Source organism: Rutidosis leptorrhynchoides, chromosome 2 (assembly GCF_046630445.1).
Source record: "Rutidosis leptorrhynchoides isolate AG116_Rl617_1_P2 chromosome 2, CSIRO_AGI_Rlap_v1, whole genome shotgun sequence".
NCBI classification, from domain to species: Eukaryota; Viridiplantae; Streptophyta; class Magnoliopsida; order Asterales; family Asteraceae; genus Rutidosis; species Rutidosis leptorrhynchoides.
This window is the reverse complement of record NC_092334.1, coordinates 16,016,411-16,032,462: the sequence shown is the minus strand read 5'-3', so window position 1 is coordinate 16,032,462 and position 16,052 is coordinate 16,016,411. Positions and strand designations below refer to the sequence as shown.

Here is a 16,052-nt window from a genome sequence, read left to right as displayed (position 1 = left end):
TGTATTTTTGCAGAAATCGTCTCTCAGTCAATTCACCGTTAAATTTCTCCATCAAGTCCGATCATGTGAGTTGCCATTGAGAGTTAAACAATCTTTTATCTTTCATAAACTCCATCTTCCTCCACTATTCTTCAATCTTCACACACCCAAGCTTTTTCACACAAAATAAAAATCAAACCCGCCTTAACGGCAACATTGACGGACAAGTGACGCATGGACAATTCACCCAAAAAATTACAATTCAAAGGACTACCAATGCAAAAAAGGTTCAGGGACTACACGGGAACTATCCGCTTAATTCAGTCTCATTTTTATCCTAAAATTACACTGTAAGATTCATTTGCATCAGATTTTATAGGTTTACTACAGCTCAGTAAAACCTCTAAATACCTCATAATGGCTATAAGTCATAAAACTATTAGGGCACAACCAACAAATCTTTATGTTTAACTTGATCCAAAAAGGGTGTGCAATGTGCATACATCCTTATGTAGCGTATTCTTCTGGATGATGAGTCGACGATGATGAAGTTTCTTTATCAGTTATCATAGCAATCTTCTTGTGTTCATTTATATTGTCATCTTCCACTTTTGGTTGTATATAATCTTTTGGGAGCGGGTTACAGTTTACTGTATACCAAACTGGCCTTTCTTCTTGGAACAATCTGCACGATGACAAGTGATTATTATTATCACAGATATAAATATAATAAGAAATAGGGTTACATAAATAAGAAAGTAGAGGAGGTAGGGCAGTTACGGGTGTTTGCAAAGTGTTGGGGTTTGAATTGTGAGGGCATATTTGCATGTTGATAACTCGGTGATGGAGCTAATCATAGCTCTAGGTTCTGAACACACAAATCGCACCTGCAATTTATGCGAACAAACAAATGAAAAAAAAAAGGGAAATGTGAAATTTTATGAACTAGTAAAAAGCATTTAGAGTGCATCATACCTCAGTTTCTCGAGGCTCGTTTGTTAGATCACAAGTAGTTCCATTTTTGTATTGATGAGCATGATACCTACATGTACCATCATCATATAATTAAATAAAAAAGATAAATATTCACAAGTAAGTATTCTAATTCCGACCTTCTGTATATACAAGTCTATTAGAAACAACACATTTTGGAAACCAGTCTATTTGGATTATATTTATACGAGTATTTAATTAGTTACGTGGCAAAACTTATAGACTTACCCATAAAGAAAACAGGTCTGCAATCATATTTGATAAATATAACCTTTATAAAACAATTTTTTTTTTTTTTAAAGACTGATGAAATGTGTTGCATAGTTAGCCCTACCCAATCGGTATTCACCCATTAGCCTCCTTGACAATTTTGCTATAGAATCTATTGAGCGTGATCCAATTTGAGATGCAAATACCTTTGCGATGCATCTTTCGAGCGAGGATCTTTCAATGTTGAAATATCAGATAGGTTACGGTTGTAAGAAACTGTAGCTTCAGCATCATATTCACCCAATACAAACTCTTGAACAACCTGAAGAGGGGGAGAAGATCATAAACAGCCCAGAAAACTATTAATCTTGTAAGAAGTGTCGAATTATGAGTCATTTAGGGTTATGTTTTATATCTAATGGTTCAAACGAGTCAAATCAAAACTAATGAGTTTTGAAGGAAACAGCCAAACTAATCGACACCCAATATGTACGTTTAACGGATAAAACTTCGTGAATAATTCTATCAATACAAGGGATTACTACAAAAAGTATAAAATGCTGCAAACAACTTGAGACACTGCATATATCTGTAGAATAAGTGTTTTACATCAACACAACCTGACCCAGTCCACTTTGAACCATAAAAGTGTCGTTAATCGCCCATTTTCCCACCTCTGAAATTTTTACACCTAAATTCATACCTTATCGTTCTCCACGTGAATTTGACGTAGCTTCTTGTGATAACAAAATTCATATGACCACCAGCCCTCTTGCTGCAAAAACATACATGAAAATAAGTAGAATTGATTTTTTCCAATTTTTTCCTACACAACAGCAATAGTAACTAATCCTTGGATACTAATTTTCTCCTAATATAACATAAATAGGATTCACAAAACAAAAAACTTCAAAGTATAAAATGAATGTAACAAGCATAATTATGGCAGGCCATTTCATGATATTATTTGATATAATGAGAGTTCAAACCCTGATAAAGCAACGATCTTTAAGTGCTTCAAGTAGTTCATCTGGTGTCTTCAACTTGAAGGGTTTTTCAGTTTCCAAAATTAAGCTCGTCGTGTTTTCTTGTATGGACGGCTTCCCACTCTTGTTTTTCTCAACTTTAGGCAGGTAGCATATAAACTTATCTCCGTTCTTCTTAGGCATGACCACAGACTCTTGATCATCATCCTACAACAAACAAATATCAATAATATCTTATCATGGGTGGCCATATTGGCAGATGTGGTAGGTTACAAAATGGGTCAGTTTAGAGTAGGTTTAAATGGGTTAGCTCATTGGGTTGACCAGCAATATACCTTTTTGCCTCTCTTCTATAAATATCTAAAGGATAAATTATGAACGCAAAGACAATATTATTACAGTAATAATCTAAATCTGTGAACAAATCAGTTCAGGTGATTGTACGCATTAGAACTTTCAAAGAATTTAACCCATTCACCATTTCGAAGCTGTTCGTTCGTTTCCCTTAGCTAACTTTCTTTACTTCCTTTTTTACCTTTTTGAGATATAACACAACCCAAACTGACCCATTGACCCATTCACAAGAAAGGAGCGGAATTTGCCACCTCTAGATATTATGTATGAAGACACACTTTTTTGACACTAGACTGTGTAAGGTTTCACACGCAGACTTACAGGGAAAAATGGTGAATCTTCTGTGTGAAACTCAATATCATATTTTGGTTCACGAGAGCTGCGACTTAAGCCACCTGACATTTTACCATATATAAATAAATAAATTTGCATATCAAGTATCTAAAACAAGATGTTAAGCACTCGTTACAGAGTATTATATATAGTCAACCATGATCCACTTCAATTATATCATATTCTTTCCTTTTCAATTCTCCGTCTTCTCGATCGCAAAGTAAACGCGTTTTATGGTCAAAATCAATAGGACCTGTACTATACCAAAAACTTGTAGGAAATATCGTTGCAGACTGTTTTCAATCATAATTATCTGCCTACCATATATGAACTGCCAATTAGTAAACAATAAAACCTAGGAGCTGAACGCAAGTAGCTAATCGTAAACATCATCCATCTCACTGGAAAAATGCTATCAACTTAGACATTAGCCAACTGTAAACATCACCTATTTCATACTAAAATGGTAAAAGCTTACATCTTTCTGACCTTACACATTATATAAGCTTCATTAATTCAATCACTACATTCACCTAAACCAACTATCACCCAAAAGAGGTCCAACAAATAACGGAAAATAGTCAATTTAACATCCAAGAAGTTTAACATCAACCCAAAATCATGTGTCCCATTCAACCTAAGTGCTTAATTTTGATAACGTATGCACAAAATTAACAAGTATCCAGTTGAATAATCCAAATAATTTCATCAAATATGACTAATTTTAATAGCACATGTAAAACCTAATTTATGGAGTATTTGCAGATAAATACCTGAATGAGTTGGAAAGATCTGATCGGCTAAGACATTGAAACTGAACAAACCGATTATTAATAGTAGCAATATTCGCATCAAATTCGAACCCATAGTTTACCTACAACTGTGTAATTTACTGCTATTCACCAACAACATGTACACAAATTTCTAGGTTTTTTCTTTGGGGAGTAATTTATGGAAAATTGATTGATTTGATCTTGTAATCGAAGGAGGGGTTAAGTGTCAAAATGTAGTACTAGAAGGTAAAAAATGAAAGTTCTTGAATTAAATCATCGGACCAATCAAAAAGTGCCATGTCATTAAATTAAAGTTGGTAGAAACTATTAGACGACTTGTAACGGGAGTGGAGCCACGCCGTGAGGGGTGATGTGGCAACCGGCCACGCGGGGAGGAAGGAGGTAGCGGGGCGTGGCAGGGGGGCGGCGGTGGGGGCGTGGGGGTGGTGCGTGGGATGGCGACGGGAGGAGGAGACGCGGGTGGGAGGATTCGATTGGGCAACATTTTTTTCTTTTCTTTTTTATTAATTTAAAATATTATTTTATACCCCTTTTTAATATTTAACCCAATTATATTTTAACACCTCATCACAATACTCACAACCTACATCAAAAACTCACACAACCACTACTCCACAAAAACAACTCAAATGTTCTAGTCATCAAAAAGCAACTCACGCCCCCAACCCACGCCCCCTACCGTTACGAATGGTCTTAGCCGGGGCTTTGATTACATAAATGGTTACGGAAGCTATAGGCCAAAAAATATTCGGCTAATAGGCTTTATACAAAATTTGAACGTTTAGCCCATTACTCAATTACTATACTGTATTATTTAAGATAAATTTGATTTGATAGTACTAGAAATAGAATTTTTTTTTTTTTAATTTAAATGCATTTTTTTTTAATTTAAATGAATTTTTTTTACCAGCAAAAAGAATTTTATTAAATAAAAATATGAGAAAACAAATACACCTCTCTAACAAGGAGCCAGCGAGAAAAAAAATTACATCAGGCTTCATAACCAATCGGTCCATCTAACAGAATGAGAAGATAAATGATGGTTTAATATATGATTAACAAATGGGCAATGATCCATCAGTAACATTTCAAACCAAGAGATTATAGATTCAACTTTATTAAAAGGTAAACATCTGTGTATACTTGTGAAAAAACTCATATAGGGTGTATAAGTTTATCTTTCAAAATAAAATAAAATAAATAATAATCTTCAAAACTAATTATTTATGATTAAATAAGAGGTTAACAAGAATAGTAATTTAGATGATACAGATTTAGCAGAGTATGTTAATCATGTTAACTATCTTAAGATAATTAATTGACTGTGGTTCTGATATTTTGAGAGAAACAAGGTAGTCTTTCTGACGTTTTTGACAAAGTAAAAAGGTCATAAACGATCACGAAATAAGCCGATCATACTAAATACATCAAAAGAAAAATAACCAGATAGCCTTCGTTTCTCGAAAATTCAATATGGAATATCTTCTCTATTTGATCGTTTATTAATCACATTTAGGTGTTTATTTCAACATCCAAAATACATGGGGATCATAACATAGTCGATTAAAACCTGTGATTACTTGTCCAAATATTAGGTTACTTCCAATGCAATATCTATAAATTAGATAAGGCCACAAATCATTTAAATCGAACCAAAAACTATAACAAATATAGAAAACTTAAATATTAAGAAAATATTAGAGTAAGAAGATTGTTTAATGGGAGTTGGGAGGTGACTTGTAGGTTGAGTTAAGCACATTTGCAAATATAGTCTTGACTTTGACTAACGGAATATGACGAATTCGTCGTTAGGTGTTGTAACGGTATTGGCAATTGATATTAGGTGAGATTGTGTTTAGCTTTAAATGTAGGGTCACATGTTACGTGTGGTTTAAATAAGATAACGTGCTATCCGGTTACCACCCCACAATACTTTATGTTTTACACCACATTCTCTTTATCATCGTAATACGGAGTAACAACTTTCTTCAACTAAATTAAACTATTAAATATAAGTTACATGTCATGGTCATTTTTATAATGAAAAAATGAAATGCATGAAAAAACTAACATGAAGTAATTAAGTAAAGTTACCATTAGTATGTACTTTAACCATCATTAATAACCACATGCAAATTTATAACAATCATAATTTTAAATATCATAATTTTAGCCTTTTTTGGTATAACGATCACTCTTATAATCATCATAAAGGTTACATAAAATAAGTCAAAAAAATTTAAAAGTACTATCACCGTTACATGATAATTAGGGTAAGGAAATATTTAGTGACAGTGTTCTCATATAGGAGTGGGAGTAACTATTATTATTACCACCTAAATTTATTAAAATTAACCTTATATATTCTCATGGGCGGAGCTTTATAGGGGCAGGAGGGGGCCCTCGCCCCTTCAAAAATTTCAGTAAGTAATGGTATTTTGTAGCCCTTTGAGTTACGGACGTTTAGGCTTTTGAATCAAGTAAATCAGAGTCCGTATTAAGAAGATATGACGAAAATGGTGAAGACGCGCAAAATTTATTTTCATCAAGAATCTACTTCATTGTTTCATATCTTTTGGACATTTTTACCTTGAAATCAAGTTTAAAACTAAAGTTTAAAAAGATAACTTAAATGATGTACAATTAGAATTGATATTGTCATTTAAAATGCGTATAAAATATGCAACTTTGTCCACTAAAATTAGTGTTTTTTCTTGCTAAAAAAAACATATCACACATTAGAAAACATTTAGCTCCTTCAACCGTAACGTTCAAGCTCCGCCACTGTATATTCTCTTATGAGAAAAATGTGATTGAATATTACAGTAGTATAAGAAGACACTATCACACTACTAATTATTCACAAAAACACATATCTTAAATCTGAACCATCGAATATAATTTATCATCACAATTTATGCCCTAAAGTCCCAAACTTGCGACCTTGTGAGACTTTTATAGTAATTTAAAATTTATAAATATTGTTTTCATTTTCTCGATGATTTTCCAGTTAATTATTTTTTAATGCGTATTATTACTAGTTTACTTAGAGCATTAAGTGTCAGCGTCTTGCAGTGTTTTACTGATGATGACTGCGCGATGACTAGACAGACACTGAAAAAGTTTTCAGTGTTAGTTTTCACCGTTTTAGATAAAAAAATATTACTTTTTTATTAATTATTTATTTCTTTTTTTATTAATTAAAGAATTCTTATAAAACAAATTTTATATAAACCAAATTAAATTTAGCCCATTCATTTTTAAGAATAAAAAAAGCTGCCATTTAAAAAGAAATGGTCAATGTTTTTAACCCATATAACTTAAAATTTTAGCCTAATAATCTTTGATCATTTAAAACCTAATTTTCATCCCTCTTCCTTAGTCTTTTTTTTCACCTTCATCTCCTTTTTTCTCCCGCAACTGAATTCTTCACCTTCTTTTTCTCCTGCAATTGAAATATGTAATAACGGAAAAAAAAAAAGAAAAAGAAGATAACAGTAATAATTTTAAATTTGATCTCACTTCAACGGCACATTTCGATGTCTTTAGCTCGACTTCTACGCGGAAAATGTTGAACCGACGTCGATGCTACGTGTGAGGACCCGTCCTTATCCATCTGGACGAAATCTTCAACATTTGGTTCCATTGCGATGATCGACTCCAAGTAATGTTCTTAACATGAGCAAATGCACAGCGGAAGACTTAATTCGTACCTGAGAATAAACATGCTCTAAAAAGTCAACATAAAGTTGGTGAGATATATAGGTTTGTTGCTAGCAGCGTTATAACTATGGACCACAATATTTCATATACATACATAATACACTCCTCGTGTATGAAAAGTCGTTGAGCACTTGGTAACCATACTTAACATTTAAATTACAGCAGCATATTCTTAAATAAACCCTACACCATACCAAGTGTAGTAACGAAACGAAGTACTGTGCAACCGTTAAAAACTGGTCGTCCAGCCCGGTTGGGGTTGTCAGGCCCGATAGATCTATCAACAGGATTCGCGTTTACGCTCCTCACGTAAATATTAGCTACCAAGTATAAAGAGATATGCCATGGTACAACTCAACGTAGAATTTATTTTTGATCACTTGTGTCCATAATGTAAATTATTTATAAAAGCAGCGCATGTATTCTCAGCCCAAAAATATTTAGAGTTTAAAAGGGACTATATACTCACCATACTGTATTTTGTAGTAAAAATACATATAACATCATTGATCAAGTATAGGGTTGGCCTCGGATTCACGAACCTATATCAGTTTTATACATTAAAACATTTAATGAACATCAAATAATTCTATCTGTTAACTATATAATATTTATATTTTTAGTGTTGTAGTTTATATATATTTTGTACAGAATTCTAATATGTTTTATATCTTAAATTTACATGTTATATATATATATATATTCATTTTGTATATACATAATATAAATGTTAATATTCTTAATATATAATTATAGGTAATGTTGATAAAATTTTTGTATAAGTACAAAATATTTGTTATAAGAATATAATAATAACAACGATAAAGAAATTTTAAATAAAAAGTAGTTTTAGCAATAATGGTTATATAATACGAATAAATTTTAATGAAATTGGAAAGTTTAAAAAGAATGATGTTTTCTAAAATAATGGTTCTTTTAATTTTTAATAATAATAACAATAATAATAATAATAATAACTATTGTAATTATAATGATAATCCTAAAGATATTTAGTGATGTTACATGTTAATAATTATAAATGATATTAATAACAATAAAAACTAAATAAAAGAAACTACCTTTAGGAAAAATAGATTTAAAAAAAAAAGAGCTACTGCCCCTTAAGAGACTCGAACCCAGGCCACTTGGTTTCCCGACATCACCCTCTACCACTCGTCTGCTATTGTTTTTCTGATTTGTTATACATCCGATATATTTATAACTCGTTTTAACTGTTATTTGGTATTCATCTTCTTCATGCTTCCCATTTGACAGAACCCCAAATCCAATTCAATACTATACACTCCGACTTATTTTAGATATCAAAAATAAACTCGCGAATATATATAAAGACTTGTATTTAATTAACAAAACAACAACAAAAAAAAAAATAGTATAGAAGGCAGTCCTTCTGCTGTCGACGAGTACACAAGAAAAACAAATCACGATTTTGAGATTAAGAGGGTTTTAGACAAAAGTTATAACACAAGTTAAGTTTCAAATCACATCTAGAATCTTTTGTAATCATCAATTGAACTTGAATCAACAGAACCACTTCGAATTTTACCAAAAACAAACCGTTTTTTTTTTTTTTTTTTTTTTTTTTGATACGAACCTCCGACTCGTCAATTCGAATTCGAAACCAAGAATTGAAACTGGAAAATTTGTAGATAGTTTCACTAAACCATTCCTAACAAAACTGCAATATTAGATTTTTACAATTGAATCAATTTTTAGTTTTGGTTAAAAAAGTTGGAAATACAGAGAATGAAAGTGCCGGTTTTATCTGTCTGTTTTGATTTCGGTTTTACAACCACTACTGCCTAGATGACGTTAAATAGAAGATTAATTCAATCAATTGGAACAGCATTCTAGTTTGTATTTTAGTGATATTGTTAATTATTGATCACGGACGTAACAGAAAAAAAAAAAACAGATAAATAACTATGGGTAATAATACAGTATTTATATTTATAAAATTTTTTAATTAATCTTAATGTTTATATATATAAATATCTAATATTTATATAAATAGTTAACTGAATTATATAATTTGTTGTATATGTATCGATATATATATTTAATCGCATATTTATTTATTTATTTTTATTTTTTTACTATATATAAAGGTATATATGAATTTATGTATATTTGATTTTATATAACTATTTGTATATCTGATTATATATTCTTAATTATATATATGTATATATATATATATGATTATATTTATATTTATCAGTATTGGAAACATAATTAATATTTGTTATACAGACATTGATATTAAATACTAATTTTAATAATGATAGTGAAACTAACGATATTAATAATAATAATAATAATAATAATAATAATAGAAATAGAAATAATAATAACATTAATAATATTGATAATATTTGTACATATCATAATTAACATATTTATACATATTTTATATAAATTAAATTACATTCAAACTTGTAAATAAATTTAATTATTAATATTATATGATAACATATATTAAATATTTATCATCTATACATTTTATATATATATATATATATATATATATTGATTACATCAGATATAATATTGCTTATGTATAGTATTCATATATATATATATATATATATATATATATATATATATATATATATATATATATATATATATATATATATTTTTATTTTTATTTTCACACAATGTTCGTGAATCGTCGGGCATAGTCAAAGGGTAACTGATTATCCGAATATAGATTTCAGATTTTCTAGACTCAATATTAAGGTTTTTGCTTATCGTGTTGGAAACATATAGAGTTTAAGGTTTAAATTTGGTCAGAAATTTCCGGGTCGTTACACTACGTCCGACAGGCGGCACCGAGCACTCTTATACTTATAATTATAATGAATTTAATGTTTCTTTTAAGAAAAGCTACATATATTTACATTAAGAATACTTCATAACAATAATGATAACAAATAGGATTCAAAATCCAACCATCAAAAGAAGAAGATTTTTGTAGCCGATTTTATGCCTAATTGAGTTGAAAGGATGAATGAGCCGGTTTTCAATCTTAATAGCGAGTAGAGGTGTGCATGGTACGGGAAGAACCGAAGACCGTACCGGACCGAACCGATTTCGAACATAACCGAGCTTTTTCGGTCCGGTCTTTGGTCCATAATTTTACGAATTTTCGGTCTTCGGTCCGGACCGAACCGAACCGGACCAAAACCCAAAAAAACACTAAAAATACCCGAACCGTACCGAACCGAACCGATAATATTTGGTCCGGTCCTCGGTCCATGTTTTTGCTTCAAATTGGGATTCGGGACGGAACCGAACCGAACAAGTTTGGTCCAGAACTGTACCACGCACACCCCTAATAGCGAGAATAGCGGGAGAGAGTATTGTGCATGCTTTGATAATTCATGTGAAGGTTTGTAGCACTTGTTACTGTTTTATAAAAAGGGAAAGCGAAGGATACTAGTGAACTGAAACCGGGATCGAACATTAAGGCTACTAAGAAGGGCATGTCGAGCTCGTTGGCTTTGCACGCCAACGTTGATGATTTGGAAATAGGAGGTGCAATTTAAAAGACTGTTAAGAAAATTGAGGGAATGTCAGTGAGGATCGTGGGGCGGGTATTCCCTTATCGCTACTTTTGTTGGTGAAGGATCATCTAACGTTATTTATTTTAAGTTCGAGAACTGGGGGTGGGGGTGCAAGGTTTTCGACGGGACAAGGTCATCAGTAACTTAAAAAATGTTGCTCTATAGTTTGTCGTCATCTATGTCTTTATCTTTTTTTAGTTTGTTGCGTTATTTGGTTACTTGTATGTTTGTTGTTTCTTGGGATCAGTTCTAGCGGTTTGGCTTGTGTAGTTGTTTTTTTGTTTATCTAGGTTTGTTATTCGGTTGCGAGTCTCGTCTCGTCCTCTGTATTTGTATCTCCCGATTATTGACGTTTTCTTTTTAAAGATGTCTTTGTTTCTACGTTTCTATGTGAATTCTTGTATTTTTTTTTTTTTTATCTTTAAAACCTAGTAAAACAAAATAAATAAAAACGAAAAAAAAAAGGACCCGGCAATCTTGGAGTTCACGGAAGAATATGGGACCCCTGCCACAACACATATTTGTTTCTAAGATTTTTCAGTATTTTTCTCCCCAATTTTTAATAAATAAATAAATAAATTCTTAGAATACTTTTTTTCTTTTCTGTCTCTTGCAAACAAGGTTAGTTGTTACGTCACTAATCTGCAAACCTTTATTAAAGAAAATTAAATCAGAACAATTAAGAATAAACAGTAAAAACCACCTTGTCCTTCACACACACAAGTATTGATACCCAAAAAGAATATATTGCATACATGCTTAAACTCTCCTCTCTGTTTCTTGCAAACTTTGATGTTTTTTCAAGATCACATTTTTATTCCACCTCAGATAAGTTTCTTGATTCTATTTAATTCTCTTTGATTTTTTCACAGTTTTCATGACAAAAGTTTCAAACTTTGTAATTTACAAGAAAGTTTTTGACTTGTAGTTGCATAAGAATCATCATCTCTGCTTTTTATTTGCCCCTTTTTTCTAAATAATATTATTTCATGGAATATCAATTTGATAGTTGAGAAAGAGGAAGAAAAAAACAAGTTGTGATTTCAGTTTCAGCTTCTTTTGTAACATAACTATTAGACCATATTTGGTTTTTAGCTGTTAAAATTATAATCTTCACACTGCAAAGGTGTTCTGTGTGAAATTTGGATTGTAAGTAAATAATAGAAGGGGGGTTTTGGTTTTGTTCTGAATTGGTTAATTTCAGGAATAAGTTTGTAGTTCTTTGAAGTTTTCACACATTGAAAGTGTTTGTGTGTGTAATTTATTTGTAGGATTGATCTATAATCTAAGGTAGATTGGTCTTTTAGGTTTCTTTCAAATTGATTGATTATCACTTGATTCAATTTGGGATTTATAGCATTTCTTGAGTTCAATCTTGAGTCTTGAAAAAGCCTAAAACTTTCAAGCAAGATTGATATTTCTTGGAAACTTTGATTCTTTAAGCTCTTTATAGCTCTACATTATTTAAAAGCTGTAAGAGTGAACGAAATCTATTATCATTTCTACAATGGGGAAAAATCAGGAAAAAATAAGACAAATGGAGGATCAAAACTGGTAGATAGTAGTACTCGAAAAGTGTATGATAGCGATACTGAAGTTTTCATTTCAATGGCACAAGAGCACAAAGATGAGGGTAATAAGTTGTTTCAAAGGAAAGATTACGAAGGTGCGATATTAAAATATGAAAAAGCGATAAACTTGCTTCCGAAAAACCATATAAATCTCTCGTATCTTCATAGTAGTATTGCAGCATGCTATATGCAAATGGGCATTACTGATTTCCCTAGGGCTATTCACGCTTGCAATTTGGCTCTTGAAGTCACACCAAAGTATAGCAAAGCACTTTTGAAACGAGCTCGGTGCTATGAGGCCTTAAATAGGCTAGATTTGGCTTTGAAAGATGTTAGTGTCGTTTTAGATATGGAGCCTAAGAATCTCATGGCGTTGGAGATTTTCGATAGAGTGAAGTCACTGATGGGGGGAAAGTTGACTAATGAAAAGTCAACTGATGCCACGGTGACGGACAACGGTGGTAAGATAAGTGAAGAGACTGCAGCTCTGCAGGTTCTTGATCAACAAAAGTCTGTAAAAGATAAGACACAAAAAAAGAAAAGCAAGAAACATGAATATGTTGATAAAAAGAAAGATTTGAGTGAAGATAAGAAGAAAGTCAAGAAATCTGCTGAGGAAAAAGTTGAGAAAAAGGATGACGAGTGTGAAAAGATTGAATTCGAGTCTGTAAATGGGGAAAAAGAAACTGAAGATAAGCTGGTTGTTGAGGAAAAAATAAGTGTTTATAGCAAAGAAAATGTGAATAAAAGGAGCATAAAGTTGATATATGGGGATGATATAAGATGGGCAAAAATCCCATTTAATTGTGATGTTTTAGAATTAAGAGAAGTTATATTTGATAGGTTCCCACTTTCACGGGCCGTTTTAATCAAATATCAAGATCAAGAGGGTGATATGGTTACGGTTACTACAAATGAAGAGCTAAGATGGGCTGAATCAGCTTCTGCTCAAAATGGGTCGGTCAAATTATATATCGTAGAAGTCAACCCTGAGCAAGATCCGTTTTTTGACCGTGTTAGAAGGCAACAACAGAAACGGAAACTTTTGAATTCTTCATCTTGCATTGATGATTGGATTCTTGAATTTGCACAACTTTTCAAGAATTATGTCGGGTTTAATTCGGATGATTATTTGGATCTTCATGAGATTGGTATGAAACTGTACACTGAAGCTATGGAAGATACAGTAACAAGTGAAGAAGCTCAAGAATTGTTTACGAATGCAGCTGATAAATTTCAAGAAATGTCAGCTTTGGCTTTGTTTAATTGTGGAAACGTTCATATTTCACGAGCAAGAAAAAGAGCTTACTTTACAGAAGGCGCTTCACGCGAATCTTTAATATCTCACATTAAAGAGTTATATGAATGGGCACAAATTGAGTACTCGAAAGCTGGTCAAATGTACAAAGAATCACTAAAAGTCAAACCCGATTTCTATGAAGCTTATCTGGCTTTGGGGCATCAAGAATTTGAGCAGGCAAAACTGTCTTGGTATTATGCAGTTGGCACAGAAGTTGACCTCGAAAAGTTTGATTACACACAGGTTATTCAGCTTTATAATCAAGCAGAAGATAATATGGAAAAGGGTATGAAAATGTGGGAGGAATCAATGGTTATGCAGAAAAAAGATGGTTCGAAAGATGAAGGAGCAGAACAAGTGGCAAATATGAGTTCTTTGATCAATGTTTTGTGGGGTACGATGCTTTATGAAAGATCGAGTATGGAGTATAAACTCGGGCTTCCTTCTTGGCATGAGTGTTTGGAGATAGCGGTTGAAAAATTTGAACTTGCTGGTGTTTCGCATACAGATATAGCTGTGGTTATAAAGAATCATTGTTCCAGTGATGCTGCACCAGAAGGTAATTCGATTCTAATTTCATTCCATATCCTAATTATATTGTTATGAACCTTCAACGTTAGTTTTTCATGTGATTTCAAGAATGTTGAAAGCAAGTTTTAATTTTTATACGAGTATCGTTTTAGGGTTAGGATTTGATATTGATGAGATAGTACAAGCATGGCATGAAATGTATGAAGTGAAAAGATGGCAAAGTGGTGTTCCTTCTTTCAGATTAGAACCATTGCTTCGAAGACGAGTTTCTAAACTATTTTATGCCTTGGATCATGCATGAATTGTGCCATATCAAGATCAGATTGATACAAGAAAACAAAACATGGAACTTTTTGGTCCATATCCACTGCTTTGTAAGTACAATTACCTATCTAATTTCTTACAAATATTTCTTAGCTGTTTAAGAATCTTGATGTAGTATGAAAATTAGATTTGATCCTGGATTGTGTCTTAATCACTTGCATTATTTCTTGTTTCATTTAAGCTACCGCTTAATCGGTAGAGGTTAGACAAGGATTGTTGAAATACCCTTTATGGGTTTTGAAAGTTACAAACTTTCTTGGTAAAACTTTCATCTAAAATCATTTTATTACTCATCTTCATCATCTGATAATTGATGATACTCATTTGGTCCACAAGATTTCTATAGTTTGTTATCATTGAAAGGTATTTAAGACATTTGCACTTGTGGTCCAATAATTTTATTTTGTTGTACTACATATGGCCATTAAATTTTCCAACGATTTCCATTATGGATGATCTCATTGATGACATCTGGCTTCAGTAAAGGGTGCTAAAGCTTAAAGGACCTATTTTGCATTTCGTGGTCGTTAAACATGGTTTAATAGTATTTGATATAGTCAAGAAGAAACACCTCCCTCACATCATAAAAGGGATTTTAAGACATTAGTTAATTGTAAATTAGTAGCTAGATCCTTATGTCTTTGTTACATAGTCTTTGCGCATCAACATCTTTTAGCATCTTAGACCCTCAAACAGTCCTTGCATCATATAGAAAATGACATATCAAAGAAAAAGAACAATGATTGTTAGTAACTTAGGTATCCATGGTATAGTTTGTTCCATTATGTACTTATGGTTACTCTGTTTGCTTGTAAAAAAGTTAAATTTGTCCTCAGTAAAAGACAATTATGTCCTCAAATGATATTCAATGCTCATCTTGATAAGATGTTTTTTTTTTTTTTTTTGCAGGGAGTCAGTCACATGCACTTTTATAAGTTTGCTGCTTGAAAATTAGCACTAGACATGTAGATGCTTACAAGGCACTACATTGGATATGTTTTACAGGTGAGTTGTAATAATCACGAAAAAAATTATAGTTAATAATACAGCGTGTAGTTACGACAGTTTAAACGCAGTCAAAAGTACATTATTTTTTAGTGTATTTGATTTAGACTTTTAGGGGTCCATAGAGGTATTTGTGTTGTTTGCTTGAAAATTACAGTCATTTGGTGTGTATTATTATGTAATGAATGTGGATTTGTTGAAAACTTAATTTGATTTGTTTCTATGCACCACTGTCCACATCTGAATGTGAGGTAATAAAGCCGAGTTCGATAAAACAGATTCAATTCAAACTCGGCCAGAATGCATACGCACTGCGCAATGTCACTTTAAGAAGAAACATAGCCTCAATAAAAAAAAAT

General features: G+C 32.0%; 2 protein-coding genes across 2 annotated transcripts; one reads left to right on the top strand and one right to left on the bottom strand.

Annotated features, from left to right (window-relative positions):
* Nucleotides 1–168: 168 nt before the first annotated feature.
* On the bottom strand, nt 169–3,807 carry LOC139890589 (protein OS-9 homolog). Its single transcript, XM_071873477.1, has 8 exons — nt 3,629–3,807; nt 2,844–2,917; nt 2,172–2,375; nt 1,886–1,957; nt 1,389–1,504; nt 955–1,021; nt 760–866; nt 169–664 (listed from the first exon to the last, which is right to left on the bottom strand). The coding sequence occupies exons 1-8, from the start codon at nt 3,720–3,722 to the stop codon at nt 487–489; spliced, it is 912 nt and encodes a 303-aa protein (XP_071729578.1). The 5' UTR covers nt 3,723–3,807; the 3' UTR covers nt 169–486.
* An 8,362-nt stretch (nt 3,808–12,169) lies between these two features.
* LOC139890588 (protein PHOX1-like) lies at nt 12,170–15,891 on the top strand. Its single transcript, XM_071873476.1, has 3 exons — nt 12,170–14,392; nt 14,517–14,738; nt 15,598–15,891. The coding sequence occupies exons 1-2, from the start codon at nt 12,571–12,573 to the stop codon at nt 14,663–14,665; spliced, it is 1,971 nt and encodes a 656-aa protein (XP_071729577.1). The 5' UTR covers nt 12,170–12,570; the 3' UTR covers nt 14,666–14,738; nt 15,598–15,891.
* Nucleotides 15,892–16,052: the final 161 nt, after the last annotated feature.